This window comes from Acartia tonsa, chromosome 13 (assembly GCF_053477335.1).
Source record: "Acartia tonsa isolate MP-2025a chromosome 13, ASM5347733v1, whole genome shotgun sequence".
Lineage (NCBI taxonomy): Eukaryota > Metazoa > Arthropoda > Copepoda > Calanoida > Acartiidae > Acartia > Acartia tonsa.
In genome coordinates, this window is record NC_137272.1 from 37,945,695 (window position 1) to 37,959,300 (window position 13,606).

General features: G+C 30.4%; 1 protein-coding gene across 5 annotated transcripts; it reads right to left on the reverse strand.

Moving 5' to 3' along the window:
- Positions 1–579: 579 nt before the first annotated feature.
- LOC145303701 (scavenger receptor cysteine-rich type 1 protein M130-like) lies at positions 580–11,008 on the reverse strand. Of its 5 annotated transcripts, none has more exons than XM_080145306.1 (22): positions 10,939–10,973; positions 10,140–10,185; positions 9,898–9,967; positions 9,675–9,760; positions 9,375–9,504; positions 8,780–8,947; positions 8,585–8,626; positions 8,304–8,481; positions 8,064–8,101; positions 7,913–7,990; positions 7,454–7,546; positions 7,308–7,334; positions 7,069–7,186; positions 6,316–6,359; positions 5,426–5,503; positions 5,211–5,294; positions 4,302–4,334; positions 3,912–4,041; positions 3,520–3,572; positions 2,223–2,285; positions 1,376–1,429; positions 580–713 (listed from the first exon to the last, which is right to left on the reverse strand). In XM_080145306.1, exons 3-22 carry the CDS (start codon positions 9,956–9,958, stop codon positions 661–663), a joined length of 1,611 nt encoding a protein of 536 aa, XP_080001432.1. In that variant the 5' UTR covers positions 9,959–9,967; positions 10,140–10,185; positions 10,939–10,973; the 3' UTR covers positions 580–660. The 5 variants fall into 5 exon arrangements, 4 of the variants coding, with proteins under 4 accessions (XP_080001432.1, XP_080001433.1, XP_080001435.1 ...); XM_080145307.1 differs by having other exon boundaries at positions 10,133–10,185; positions 10,939–10,966; XM_080145309.1 differs by having other exon boundaries at positions 10,074–10,185; positions 10,939–10,956.
- Between the last annotated feature and the right edge of the window lie 2,598 nt (positions 11,009–13,606).

A 13,606-nucleotide genomic window follows, 5' to 3' on the forward strand; every position in this document is an offset into this window, starting at 1 on the left:
CAAGTATTACTCGGTTGAGTATCATTGATTAAAAATCAAATTAGGTTCTCAGCAAAAAGTTGAAAAAAATGTTTAAATTTTCCATTTAGATTTCCTCATAGGTTAAAATAATTTTGTGATTGGTTTGATATTGATAGATCGATTCTAACAGGACTAAATGTATAACTTCAGGTCCTTGGACACACCCAGAATGTTACACTTGTTGCGTTTGGTTGATATTATTTATCAGTTTATTAGTTACTAGCTATGCTTCGATTAAACCATTGTACCTATATAGATGTCCTAGAAATCATCGTTACAAAAATCAGATGAAAAGAATAATTTTATTATACAAAAATTGTTGTTAAAAAGTGAAAAAAATTAGCATGTTTTATAAATGGACGTGTTGACTTAATCTGTTGGTAATTATAGAGTTGCTTCGGTTTCTATATCATACCTAACTGTTACAGGATTCATAATACAAAGTTTGAAATAGATTGGATAATTCTAACATGCACAAATTGACGAAAATAACTAACCGTGATGCATGGACGTAGGTACAGACCTCAATTATAGAACAGCTTCGCTTAAAAAAAAAAATTGCCAAAAATATTTTATTCATAAAAATTTTGTTCTAAACTCAATGAAATCTAAAGAAAACTGTTGTACATATGTATATTATCAAAATTCATGATTGTAGCACTCAATTTCTGCAATTTCTGCATAGCTTAATCCTAAAAAATAAAAACCATTAATTTGTATAACAGCAAAACTTAATTTACAAATAATGGTTTGTCCATTTCAATGTCAGTCTATCCTTTAGAATCTCTATGTTCTAGACTTATTAAGTTCTACTTTTCACAGAATATTTAACTAAGAAAAACGTTAAAATAAAAATTCGATTTAGCACATAGCCAATAGTAAGTCTTTTTTAAACTTGGTCAAAATATGTAGGATGTTGACTTAATTAATTAATGAAAATTCCACCCGTTTATTTGAACAGCAAATCTAAAAACTAGGAATCGATCAAGCACCCCCAAGCAATAAAGGCATCTTAATAAAACTTGATGAAAATATGTAGAGTATGAATTTATTTAATCCCTGAATATTCCAGCCGTTTATCTTGAACAGGAATTGAGAAAATTACAAAAACGTAAAAATCTAGGAATCGATCTAGCACCTCAATTAATAGACAGATGGACAAAACAATGTATATATTAGATGAGCATATGTCATAGTAATCTTCACTAAAAATTTCAGCTATCTATCTCTAATTGGAGCCGAGAAAATCACGTTTCCCCTAAAGCGTTACTGACTGACTGGCGGACGGACAGACAAAGTGAATTATAGTGTAGCTTTGCTACTGAAAATGAGTTTAGAATACAAAAATACTTACTAGTGGTGTTATATTCTAGATAAAAATCACAATCATACAGGCTTTTTTCAGAACCTTAATTATATTTCAAAATAATTCTTTTTTAAATGCATTTAAATATTCCCTGTACCATGAGCATCCATTTACAGTATGACCCACGAAAAAGTATTTTTTAGGGTGTACGTCGTACAGCCCATATTTCCTAATATATCATGAAAAGTTTTATATGTACTTGTTAAAAGCGAAGCTTTTCCATTATTAGGGTTAGTCCGTATGTCCGTCCGTTACAGTTAGCTTTTTTTTTGTTAATTTAAACAGGTTAGAATTGTTATATCGATTTCAAACTTTGCATGATGATTCCTTTAACAGTTAGGTACGACTTAGAAAGCGCAGCAACTCTATAATCGTTACCATAAAGTCCGTATGTCCATTTAAAACATGCTGATTTTTTCTTTTTTACAACATCTGATTCTTGGTATACTGATTCCTATTACAACAAGGTTTAGTGTTATAAGCGAAGCATCTCTATAATCAAGTCCTAAAAACGCCAGTATATCCTTAAACAGTAACATGTATTTAATCAGTTTTGCAACAAATTTACTTATAATTTTGTATAGACAAGACATGTGCATTAATATTTACTTTATTCAGTTCTGACACTCAACAAGTGTTAATGTTCGTTTGTCCTTCAATTTCAGAGTTTCGCTTTTATGGATGTCGACATACTTGTTCTCTATACATTTCCACATAAGACTATAAAATTTATATTTTACCTTTATTGTCATCCTTGTTTCCCGTTGAGCTTTTTACGTTCTTTTCCCTCTTTTCTCACCCTATTTCTTTTCATATTAATAAAATAAAAACTTACCTTTACAAGAAAATGTTGCACATACATCTATGTCTAATGTTTCATTCCGAGCCATTCCTACGCCTAACCAAAAAATACTAATGTTTTGAATTCCTTCATTCATTAACCCTTAACAGTCGGGCCCTTTGCCACACCTTTATAACGCCCCCCCTATTATCTCAGCTCCTATTAGAGCTAGAGGGCTAAAAAAATTTGTGCATGTCCCCTGTTTGATAATGAATTTCCGACTATAATTGAGTCAAAGTCAATTTTCTCTTCTTTCACCCTTTTGTTTAACAACCTTTGTTTGTAGGTACATTTTACTTAAAAATTTCATTTTCTTATTTTTGAAGCTAAAAGAACAATATCTTTTGCAGAAAATGTTTATCTTTATGTAATTTTTTATTAGAAATCTCAAAACATAAATTTCAGCGGCCGCAGCTGGACTTGGAAGCTACCAGCCGCCGCAGTCGGCGGGAAAACGGCGGTGGATTTTTATGAAATTTTAATACGTTATGTAGACATGTAAGAAAAGCGTAAGTTTTTAATTTGAAGTCTCTAAGTGAAAAATTGCGGTCACAGGAGGCATTTGAAGGTTTCGGAGACATGGAGGATCAGGGCCTGCCGGATCAAACCTGGAACCTAAAATTGACTTGAACACCTATATTTTATATAAGGGTTTCCTACTAGAGGATATTTTAGTACTTTGGTAAAATAAAATGCTTTGTTTAAGTCAAAAAAATATTTTTGCTCTTTACCTGGATGACCCTGCCAGGTTTGCTGGCTTCCCGGATGGAGATATTAAAAAAAATCCAACTCTCAGTTGTGTGTCATATCCAAACTTAAAAAGTAACTGAGTTATAGCCCTCTATCTTTCACACAGAATATGAGATGGAAAAAACCGGAGGTGGGACGTTCGGATCTCCTCCCGACCGTTAAGGGTTAATGTCCCATTATGAGCATACTTTAAATTATTTGTTTTTGTCAAAATGTCATTCTTCCTTGATATAAATCACTTCCCTACAGGAAAATATCCCTGTTCGGATCTCCTAGCCCTAAATGAACCTAACACAACATAAACTAAACATTTAAAAAAATGATTTTTCTCTTAAAAGTTTGTGGTCCAATTTCAACATCCGGAAAACTGCCATGCTTCAATGTTCAGTCATACTTGATAAAAAGATGTGGTCTATAAGGTAATCCTTAACATTTTTTAGGCTTAGCATTATTTTGACGACTTATAAAAGATTTACATGTCTTCATGACCTGCCAATACGACCATTAAGCCATAGGCTTGAGTAAATTTTGAAAATTAAACCTGTAGTGTATCCAAGTTGTCGACACGCCACATGAGCCAGTGGTCTACCTTCACTGAAAAAAATAAAAATATAATAGATAATTTTCTTTGATATTAAACTGGGTTTCAAAAATATACTCTGACAACAATAAATGAAAGAAATTAAAATGTAAAATCAATGTAGGTTATTATTCTTATTTTCAACTCTCTAGTATGATTCTACAGGTGTCACAGTATATTTTTGATACCCCTTTCAAAAAAGTTTTAAAAACAATTTAAATAATGTGCAGGGCATGTTTAAACTGCTAACACTCAGATACTTTCTTTTCTATCCACCAAATCATTAAACATTATCAACTTGTTCTTAAATGTTTTCAGAACAGAAAAAAAATAGTCTAAAAACAAAAACATGCCTAAATATGTAGTAATATGTTTGGAAACAGACATCTATCATTGAATCTGATATGTAATCATAAAATTTAAGGAATCCACCATTCTCCAAGTTTGAATCTGGGCTCTCATTTTCAACAAACTCTACTCTCTCTTAATATTTTTAGAGGTTAGAACATTTTTTTTTTAAATTGTTAAATGATTTGCAATGAGTTTGAAATATTTCTACGTAAAAATCATTGATAAATATCCATTTTTAAAAATCATTAAGGATCAGTAGGTAATATATATCATTTCATTTAGATTTTTTTTAACAATGCTTTCCATTATTTTGTCCTAGTCAAGAATTATTTTTACCCATCAGAAATTAGGTAAATTTGACAACTAAATTTTTTATGCTAAGGCTAAATAACCTTTTCTTTTGTCTACTCCACACAGAACTCCAGCTAAAATTATATGTTATATTTTAATTTCATTTTTCTAGATTTTTGAAATTAAAATAAGTATGTTTTAGCATGTTAATATAAATATCGACAAAATAGATTTAGAAAGATAATATAGTGTGTTTTTTTTATGAGAACTTTTTTGAAAGCAATTTTACCCCACTTATAGTTATCAGAATTTAATGATTAATGGCTTATTTTCTTTGTTTTTAAGGCAATTAATAGAACAACAAAATAATATTTCAGTTTTTATTTAAAAAGTACAGTAAAATCTAAATTTCAAAACTTAGGTGTCAACATATAAAAATGGTTTTAGTGCATTTTTCTTAAAAAAGTGGATTTTCTGTTGTCGACTTTAGGGGGCCAGTACTCCCTCCCTGGTTGAGATATGACCTTCAAACTTTGATATGTTCTAGTACATGTCCCTAATAGTATCTGTATACATTTCTAGCTCTATTTCTCAACTTTGAAGTGTTTAGCAGCCATTCTTGCAAAAGGTTGATTATTTGAGCATAAGAAAAATGCGCTAAACCATTTTTAGATGTTGACACCTAAGTTTTGAATTTTAGATTTTACTGTACTTTTTAAATAAAAACTGAAATATTTTTTGTTGTTCTATAAATTGCCTTAAAAAACGAAGAAAATAAGCCATTAATAATTAAATTCTGATAACTATAAGTGGGGTAAAATTGCTTTCAAAAAAGTTCTAAAAAAAAACACACTGTAGAAATGATCATATAAGATAAGAGGTTGGTTCCTCTGCTGCACAAAACTTTTTTATGGTTGGAACATCATACAGTGCTAAGTTCCCCTTCCATTATATGAAAATAATTCCATGAAAAAGGAAGTTTAGAGCTAATATTGTTATAAAAAATTAACCTGGAGTACATTCATAATTCCAACCATAATACCAACCATTATAATCTCTCCAATGATCACATTCATAGAGAGAATTTTCAGTTCCTGAGGAAATAATTTGTTCTAAATTACAAATATTTATATCCCATTGCATGATAATAATAGAAATCTTAATCAGAATTTAAATATTTTACATACAATTAAAAAAATAAAAAAATGGCATGGGAAAAAAATACCTTTGCATGTAATATAACCGTAACCATCTTGTGAGGTCTCCATTGGATCAGAATATAATCCATTTAGAACAGGATATGCTAAATAAAAACATAATCATATTAAAGGAAGCCTGCCAGAAATACACTGCCCTTACTGCTGAAAGACTGTCCATAGCAAATCCAATACCCCAAATTTAATGCCTCCAACTTCAAATATAAAAAAATATACCTAGGGCTTTTAAAATAATATCTTAGGTAGATGGAAATTTGAAAGTTTTCCAGTTATGTCTTTAAAATATTTGGTTTAAATTCTGTGGGTAATTGTAAAATCCTTGCGAGAAAAAAAGGAAAATAATGCAGCTCAGCTGTGTTTGGTTGTTGAGCGTACCCAGCCTTCTAGTTAGCTGGAAATAATATCACGCGGAATTCTCACACTACAGTACTCTCATTAGTCACAGTAGAAAAAACAAATATTTTTTGAGAAATTTTTATCATAAAAAGAGATGTTTTTATTGTAAAAGTATATTCAGTTACTGTCATTCCAACTTTATGCCCAAAATAGGATCATAATTTTGCTTCTATACAGCTGTTAAAATTTAATATTGAAATTTCCTATATAAGGGCCAGAAGAATTTGTGAAGTTTTTCAGTTCCCTAAAATGTCATTTTAAAATGTCTTTAACTTTAGCTTATTAAAGCTGGAGGCTTCCCATTTGGAGTATTTGGTCTACTTGTGGTTGTCTTTCAGCATTTAGAGCAGTTCATTTTCTGCAGGCTTCCTGTAAAGCATCTGTATATTCTTGCAATTTGTAATATATTATCAACTTATTTCAATTATATAATGGATGATTCTCTGATAGTTTTATCCTAATGCTGAGAGTAGTGATAAATAGATAAGCATTACATACTCACCTGATGAATAACCTAACATTCTGCAAGCTACCTTTGCATCATAACTGATTTTATTTGTAAAATAAGATTATAAAGCTATCATTCAAAAATAGCTATACAATTGTATGTGTGGTAGCCAACGGTTTTTAGACTTAAGATAAGTGAGAGCGCAGTGCCAGAAGTGAGTGTTTGAGTTTAATTCTCCATGTGTTGACTCGAATTTCTCATTCTCAATAATAATCACGTAACTTCCCCTGGTTGTGTTAGAAGTGGATAATTGAATAAGTTTGGATACTCAATAGTCATTTACATAATATAAGTACTACCCTAATCCCAAGCTCCTCTTATGTAACTCAACTAAATAGAAGTTAGATAAATACTTTGATAAACTTGACTGATGTTAAAAGTAAAACTAAACAAATCTAAAATCTAAATTTCTAGGCTTTCTGAAAGCAGATTATAAAATAAAAAGTTTAGCTAAATTCTATAATCCAGCCTATAAGTTTGGGTCTTATATATTCCTTAATATCTATACTTGCAGCTACGCCCCAAGAGGCTCAATTATGAATTTTAGGTTTAAGAAGAAGAATATTAAAATATTTGGGTGGGATTTTTCTCCTTTTAACAAAATTAGATTAGTGTTTATTAGCAAGATTCCTTAGTACACAGAGATTCACAGACATCCTGTTATTTTTATATAAGGGATAGGGCTAAGGAAATCCTATCTCAAAGGCTAGCATGTAATAAGTTAATAATTCTTATATTTTACATTTCCTGGACCAGCGATTTAAATCATAGAAGGAATCACCACAAACAGGAATCATAGTGAAATTATATTCCAGCATTACTTGTCCACTAGAGGCATCACCTCCAATCAACTCAAATTTTGGTTCTGCATGAACAATCAATTATCAATTAAGTATCAAATTTACTTTTAAAATGAAACATGTATTTTGTATACTGTGTTTAATATTTTTATAAAAATGATAATCAATTTAATTTAAAATTCCTACCATTTTCATGGCAAATGATAGCTAGCACTGAAAAGATAAAGGTAATAAAAAATAGTTGTTATTTTATAATATAAAATGATATTTTTACAAAGAAAGTTAATTTTTTATCAAATATAAGTTGATCTATAGTAATAGAAACTTTATACCTTCTTCTGTTAGCATCCATGTAGTAGCATCAATGGTCCAATAACAGTCAAATAAAGAGCTTTCAGGTCCAATATCCGACATATCATAATATACTAGAGAAGAAAGGTCTATTAAAGGTGTATTATATCAAGAAAATGTCTATTAGTTCAAAGGAAATACAGTGTGTTTTATTAAAGGGAACAAAAGTATTGTTTAATTAAACCCATTTAGTTTTGACAGATATCTATAATCAATATCTTATTTTATCAATTGTTCATCTTTTTTCTATTTTCCACAAATTATACCTCAAAAACGTGTTTTTTTCCATATGATTTAGGAAAAACTATGGATAGTCAGATGACCTAGAAATTTCTAATTTTTAATTTCTGTCAGTGGTAAGTTGGTTAAATAAAGCAATACTTTTGTCTTACAAAAAAATTATAAAATTATACATTTTCTTTTTGATTAATTATTAATACCTTCATTGCAGCGGAATTGATGGACAAAAGATCTATTATTACTTATCTCCCATCTGTTGTCAGTTATCAGAGTTCCACCTAGTTAAAGTGTATTTATTCTATAAAATATGCTTTTCAAAGTGTTTGTTTTAAGTTAGTAATTAAATTCTACCATGAGGATAACCAAGCATTCTGCATGCAACATTAATGTTCCTGTAATAAAAACAAACTTATATGGTATATATATACAAAATACATTTTATCTTTTATAAAAGGCCAAGTTTTCAGTGCAAATACCAAAGTATTTTGTCTGGAAAAGTGTAAATAATTGCATTTCATAACAAGGGATTAATAATTTGCTTCTTGATCATTAAAAAAAAGTTTCAATACAAATGATATAAAGTTTGCTATATTCCTTTCGTTAGTGTAAGAATCATAAGAATATGCCACAATATGCAAGTACTCTTCCTCGTCAGGTATTTTAACCATAACATAACCCTCGTTAGCATTTTCACCCCCCTCAAGTTTGATGATTGGGTTAGGGAGAATTGTAGTTGGAATCGTTGGTGAAACAGTTGTGGTCAAGATCTCTGAAATTGTAGACTAATAAAGTTGTAGTTATTATGACAGCAATAATTTGTAAATTCATTTTTAATCCTTTTACATTGATAAAAATCTATGTTTTAAAGGTACCTGGGCATTTTACACCAAATGAAGTCATCCTTCTGTTATTCACTGTTAAAAAATGATATTGATATGGTGTGTTACATGAAAAGTTAGGTTAAAATGAAAGTCTTAATACAATAGGGGCTTGTGGTATAAAATAATTTAGATTATATTTTGTACCTATTACTTATTCTCTTTAAATTTTTCTAAAAGTATAATTACCTGTTAAGGTATAATACCTACAATGATTCTTTTTTTGGTTAAAAACCCAGTAAATACAGTTGGGGTTATCCATACATCCCTGTTTACATTCATCTGGAAACTGTGGAGTTTTATTTTCTTGTTCAAATTTAAATAACCCATCAGCAGTCTGGCAGAATGAAGGATTCTCTGAAAAGATCAACATTTTAATTTAGAGTAATATAAAAATTTGAAAAAAAGTGAGGTAATCCAGCAGCCTAATTATCAGCAATTACATAATTTAGGTTGTATTGAAAAGGATTGACACTTAGTTATGAATGTCAGCTAAAGTGAGACTGAGTTTGGTTTTGGGCATAAAAAAAAAACATAGTATTTTCATAAATAGGAAATCCTAATTTGTGGATTTTCAATTTGCTTTCCTTTAACTTATGTTTTCTTATCCCTTGTAAGAGGCCCAACTTTTATGTATAGTAAGAATATATAATGTCTTTCTTTTCTCCAGTACACTTTGCTCAAATTTATTCCACCTGATTAAATAGGTAGGATGAAGATTCTGAAACTGTTCTACCCCAATAGCTTACTTTTTCTGGTCAAGAATACAAAAAAAAATTATCACCTGATGTTTCCTTGCAATGATTTAATCCATAGTCTATTCTTTTCTTGTCCTTGGGTACTATGACTGTCAAAAAGCATCTTTTTTTTAAAAACTGCCAGAGTTTGCATTTTGGTTCATTGTCACAGGAAGACTAAATATTTCAAATGATTAACTGCTATCATTTAGGGAGAGTCATAATGGACATAGCTCTTGGTGAAACGAGACTCCTACTATAATTAGGTAAGACAAATTAGGTTATCTGGTCAACTATCTTATTATGATTTCTATTATGTTTTTGAACATTTATTGGACACAATTTACCTTACAAGATTCTTGATCATCAGCATCACTTTTAATTCTCTTCAAAGCTGGTATTTTGTCTTTAAAGTCACATTCATTTTCTTCACCTGAATATTATTCTAATTTTCTTACGTTAGCTCATAATACAATATAAATATTTGGCAAATATAATATAAAACTCTCATTAGTTTTCTTATTCTCTTTATATACCATAATAAGTTTGATATTATATGAAAATATTTACCTTCTGCTTTACAGTTGAGAAACACAAACGCCAATAAGAGGCCAATCATGAAAGTCTTCATGATTGAAATCTATAAAAAGAAAAAAATAATTTATGCTTTTCTAATACAAGGTCTAAAATTATAAACATATTTTTCTCAAAAATGTTTGGAAATCATAGTTGAATATTGACATAACAGGAAGTAATGTAACGAATCAAAGGATTGGGCCACATTTGTTCATTCTTGTATATTAACCTTCAACCTCTTTCTTTCAGTGTTTGGGGTATAACTTCATACAATTATAGAATCTAGAACAAAAGACTGTTTTTGATTATTTTTTTTTACAAAGATTGAAAAATCATCTAAAAGAACAAGGCAGGGCGATCCGGTAATTTTCTCCAATTTTTGAAAAAAAGGGGTAAAAAATTATTATTTTAAAATGAGACCAAGACCATTAGAAAGATCTCGAAAAAGGATAACAGGTCCTAAAAGGATATTATCCTAGTATTTTGGAAAGTTTGTCAAAATTGGACCTAAAAATTCTACCGACTTCACCATGCCTTGCGGCGAAGTCAGTGGTCGATTGTTAGTGGGCAATTTTCTTCTTTGTTTGTTGCATTTTAGTACCTTAAAACCTACTTAATTTAAAAAAAACTTAAATTGCCTACTTAAAAAATAAGAGGTCTACAAAAAAAACCGATTGCATATCCAAATTCTATGGACAATTTTACATCTACTACATACTAAAAACACCGACTAGCTATTATAAATAAAAAGTAAAAAAGTTAAGACACCTTCTTTAGAAATTTTGTTTTAAATAGATTACACATTTATATGTAGACCAAGAGGGGGAGGGGATATTTGTAAATATTGAACATTTACATTTTATAAAGATGCTGCAATTATAGGTATTAAATAATTTAGATGGGGAAGAAGAATGCATTCTTCTGAAGGAAAGAAGGGACCAGCTAAAATAAGTCATGTATTGCCCCCCCCCCCCAAAAAAAAGAAAAATATAAGTTAATATATTTTTGTAAAAGTGATAAATTGTGTTTAGTTACCTTACTCAGAGGCTCTGTAATTGCTTACTGAATTAATTTCAATTGATTGTTTTGAAAATAATCAATAAATTGCATCATATATTTTAGAACAATAGGTAACATAAATGCATTTTATATTTTGTACAGCATACAATTTTTAGAAAAACAACGCAATATACAGAGGAAACAATAATATTTAGGTACATTTCATGCCTTGAACTTAGAAGAGAATTATTACAAATTTACAGATTTATTGATATTAATCTGCTGACAGCCTTATTATTTTAATCCATACCTGACCGTGAGCTTAACGGTCTAAATATTGAGCTAGAATTTTAAAACTTGGTACATTTAGACCGTTTTAACGGTCTAAATATTGAGCTAGAATTTTAAAACTTGGTACATTTAGACCGTTTTAACGGTCTAAATATTGAGCTAGAATTTTAAAACTTGGTACATTTAGACCGTTTTAATGGTCTAAATATTGAGCTAGAATTTTAAAACTTGGTACATTTAGACCTTTTAATGGTCTAAATATTGATCTAGAATTTTAAAACTTGGTACATTTAGACCGTTTTGCTCACGGTTTTTACAGTCAGATGTCATTGCGAACCACTCCCCCCCTCCCCCACTCCTCACACAATAATTCAAATTCACTTCTCAACAATTATATTGTATATATATTTGATCTAAAACACATATACTCAACAAGAATTAAAGTAATAAAATAAGTCCTGCTGAGAAAGGACAATTGGTATCAATAATGACTGCTTTGGTCGGCTGTATATTTCCGAATAGTATAGAGCAGCTGGCTTGCAGCTGTTATTGAGTTGGTTGGTAAGAGACTGCCGAGTGGAATGAGCAATGCGAATACTCATGTTTTATCTATAATACAAAGTAGCTTGATGTCTGTCTGAAGATTAAGATCTCGGAAACCACTGAACCAATCGGATTCTTCTCTTCAGGGTATATACCTATTGGTCCTTGGGTGATTTTAAGCTATTTTCTTGGGGGTGGGAAACCCCAAAACCCCCAAAAAATGAAATCCCCCCCCCTAAAAAAAAATGAGGGGGGGGATTATGGTTCGGAGCACCCGAAATTTTTAAAAAAATTTTAAAAACTACCTCATGGGGCAAAGCCCCTATAGGCTAGGGGCGAAGCCGCTAGTTGTTATAAATTAATCCACAAAAGCCACACTGCGTTCGAAGTTGTTTTGTCTTTAGTGTCAGAACCTAAATTGGGACATAGTGCATTTCATTACCCTAGGTTAGGTAACTTCATTTCACTTTTCAATAAAATCGAAAATTTCAAGTTCATTTTTCACCCTCTAGGAGTTATCCCTAACCATGACAGAAAAGCAAAGATTATTTATTTAAAATTTTGAACAAGTTTGCTTTTATAAAGTTTTTCATAAAACAACTCCTGAAGTGAGTTGATTCATGGCCATTTTTATCAGTTGCTTTGCTAAGGTCACGGAAATTCAGTCTTAAATAAATCATATATAGAGAGGTTTTATGACAGACTTTATAAAAACAAAGTTGTTCAAAATTTTAAATAAATAATATTTGCTTTTCTTGTCATGATTATGCGGTAACTCCTAGTGGGTGAAAATTGAACTTGAAATTTTCAAATCTAATTTTCTCAAAAACGGCTGCATTTTAGATATTATTGAAAAGTAAAATGAAGTTACCTAACCTAGGATAATGAAATGCACTATGTTCCATTTAGGTTCTGACACTAAAGTCAAAGCACCTTCATACGCACTGTGTAGCGTTAATTTAAACATACATATGATAAATAGTTAATGTACTTTTGACTTTTTAAAATTTTTAGCATTTGACAACATGAACAATTAAAGACACCTCGAACTCAACAAAACGTTTGATAGAATTTTGACTAAAAATGTTAGACATCTTTATATTTTTCTTAAACTTGAAGTGGTGAAACATAAATTTTCTCGTCAATATATTAATGATTAATAGTGACCTATAATATTCTGAAAGAAAATACTTAGGATCAATGCTGGAAGGTACTTAGATTCTAGAATCACGTGCTCTAGTTCGTGGATAGTCCCCTTTTTAAAACTTTTATACAAATACGAAGCCTAACAAGGTAATCGGGGTAAAGGTAAAAAATATTTATGACTTTAACTAAGCATTTAAACGGACAAAAACGGTTCCGCCGCCGTTTCTTTACAGTTCCATATTGTTCACCACAAAAGCAGCTGCTGTGCAGAATTTTATAGCTGTAACTCTTTTATGGGCTAAGATCATGTACGTTTTACTTCTGGTTTCAAAAAGTGGCACATCCACCTCCCCCCTTTGAAATGAGACGCAGCAACATTATCGCATCTAAAGGCATGGCTGCTGTAACTGATAAGAATTTTCAAAACTTTTACTCAAAAAAAAAATCAATTCATAAAATAAATATAAAAATCCGTTTTCCTGTGTCTGTCAGTAACTCATTTAAAATATTATGTCCAATGGTCCATTCCCTTTAAAAACTTGTACACTAACGTCAATCAAAAGCGAAAATTTCTCTATCCTTATACTAAAGTAACAGGATGTTTGTTTGTCTGTGTGTGTATCTGTACCGAAGGATCTCGCTAACCGCTGAACTGATTGGGTTCTCCTTAACAGGGTAGATTCTCATATGTCCCGGGAAGGTTTTTAACTATTTTGGGGGAGGG

Bases quoted from the DNA above. Each gene is read 5' to 3' on its own strand.
- LOC145303701 (XM_080145308.1), bottom strand. From the start codon at position 9,958: ATGAAGACTTTCATGATTGGCCTCTTATTGGCGTTTGTGTTTCTCAAC. The intron at 9,505-9,674 runs GTAAATTGTGTC...TGAAATATTTAG, and splicing joins ATGATCAAGAATCTTGTAAG to TCTTCCTGTGACAATGAACC. The intron at 8,948-9,374 runs GTGATAATTTTT...TGATCTTTTCAG, and splicing joins TCATTGCAAGGAAACATCAG to AGAATCCTTCATTCTGCCAG.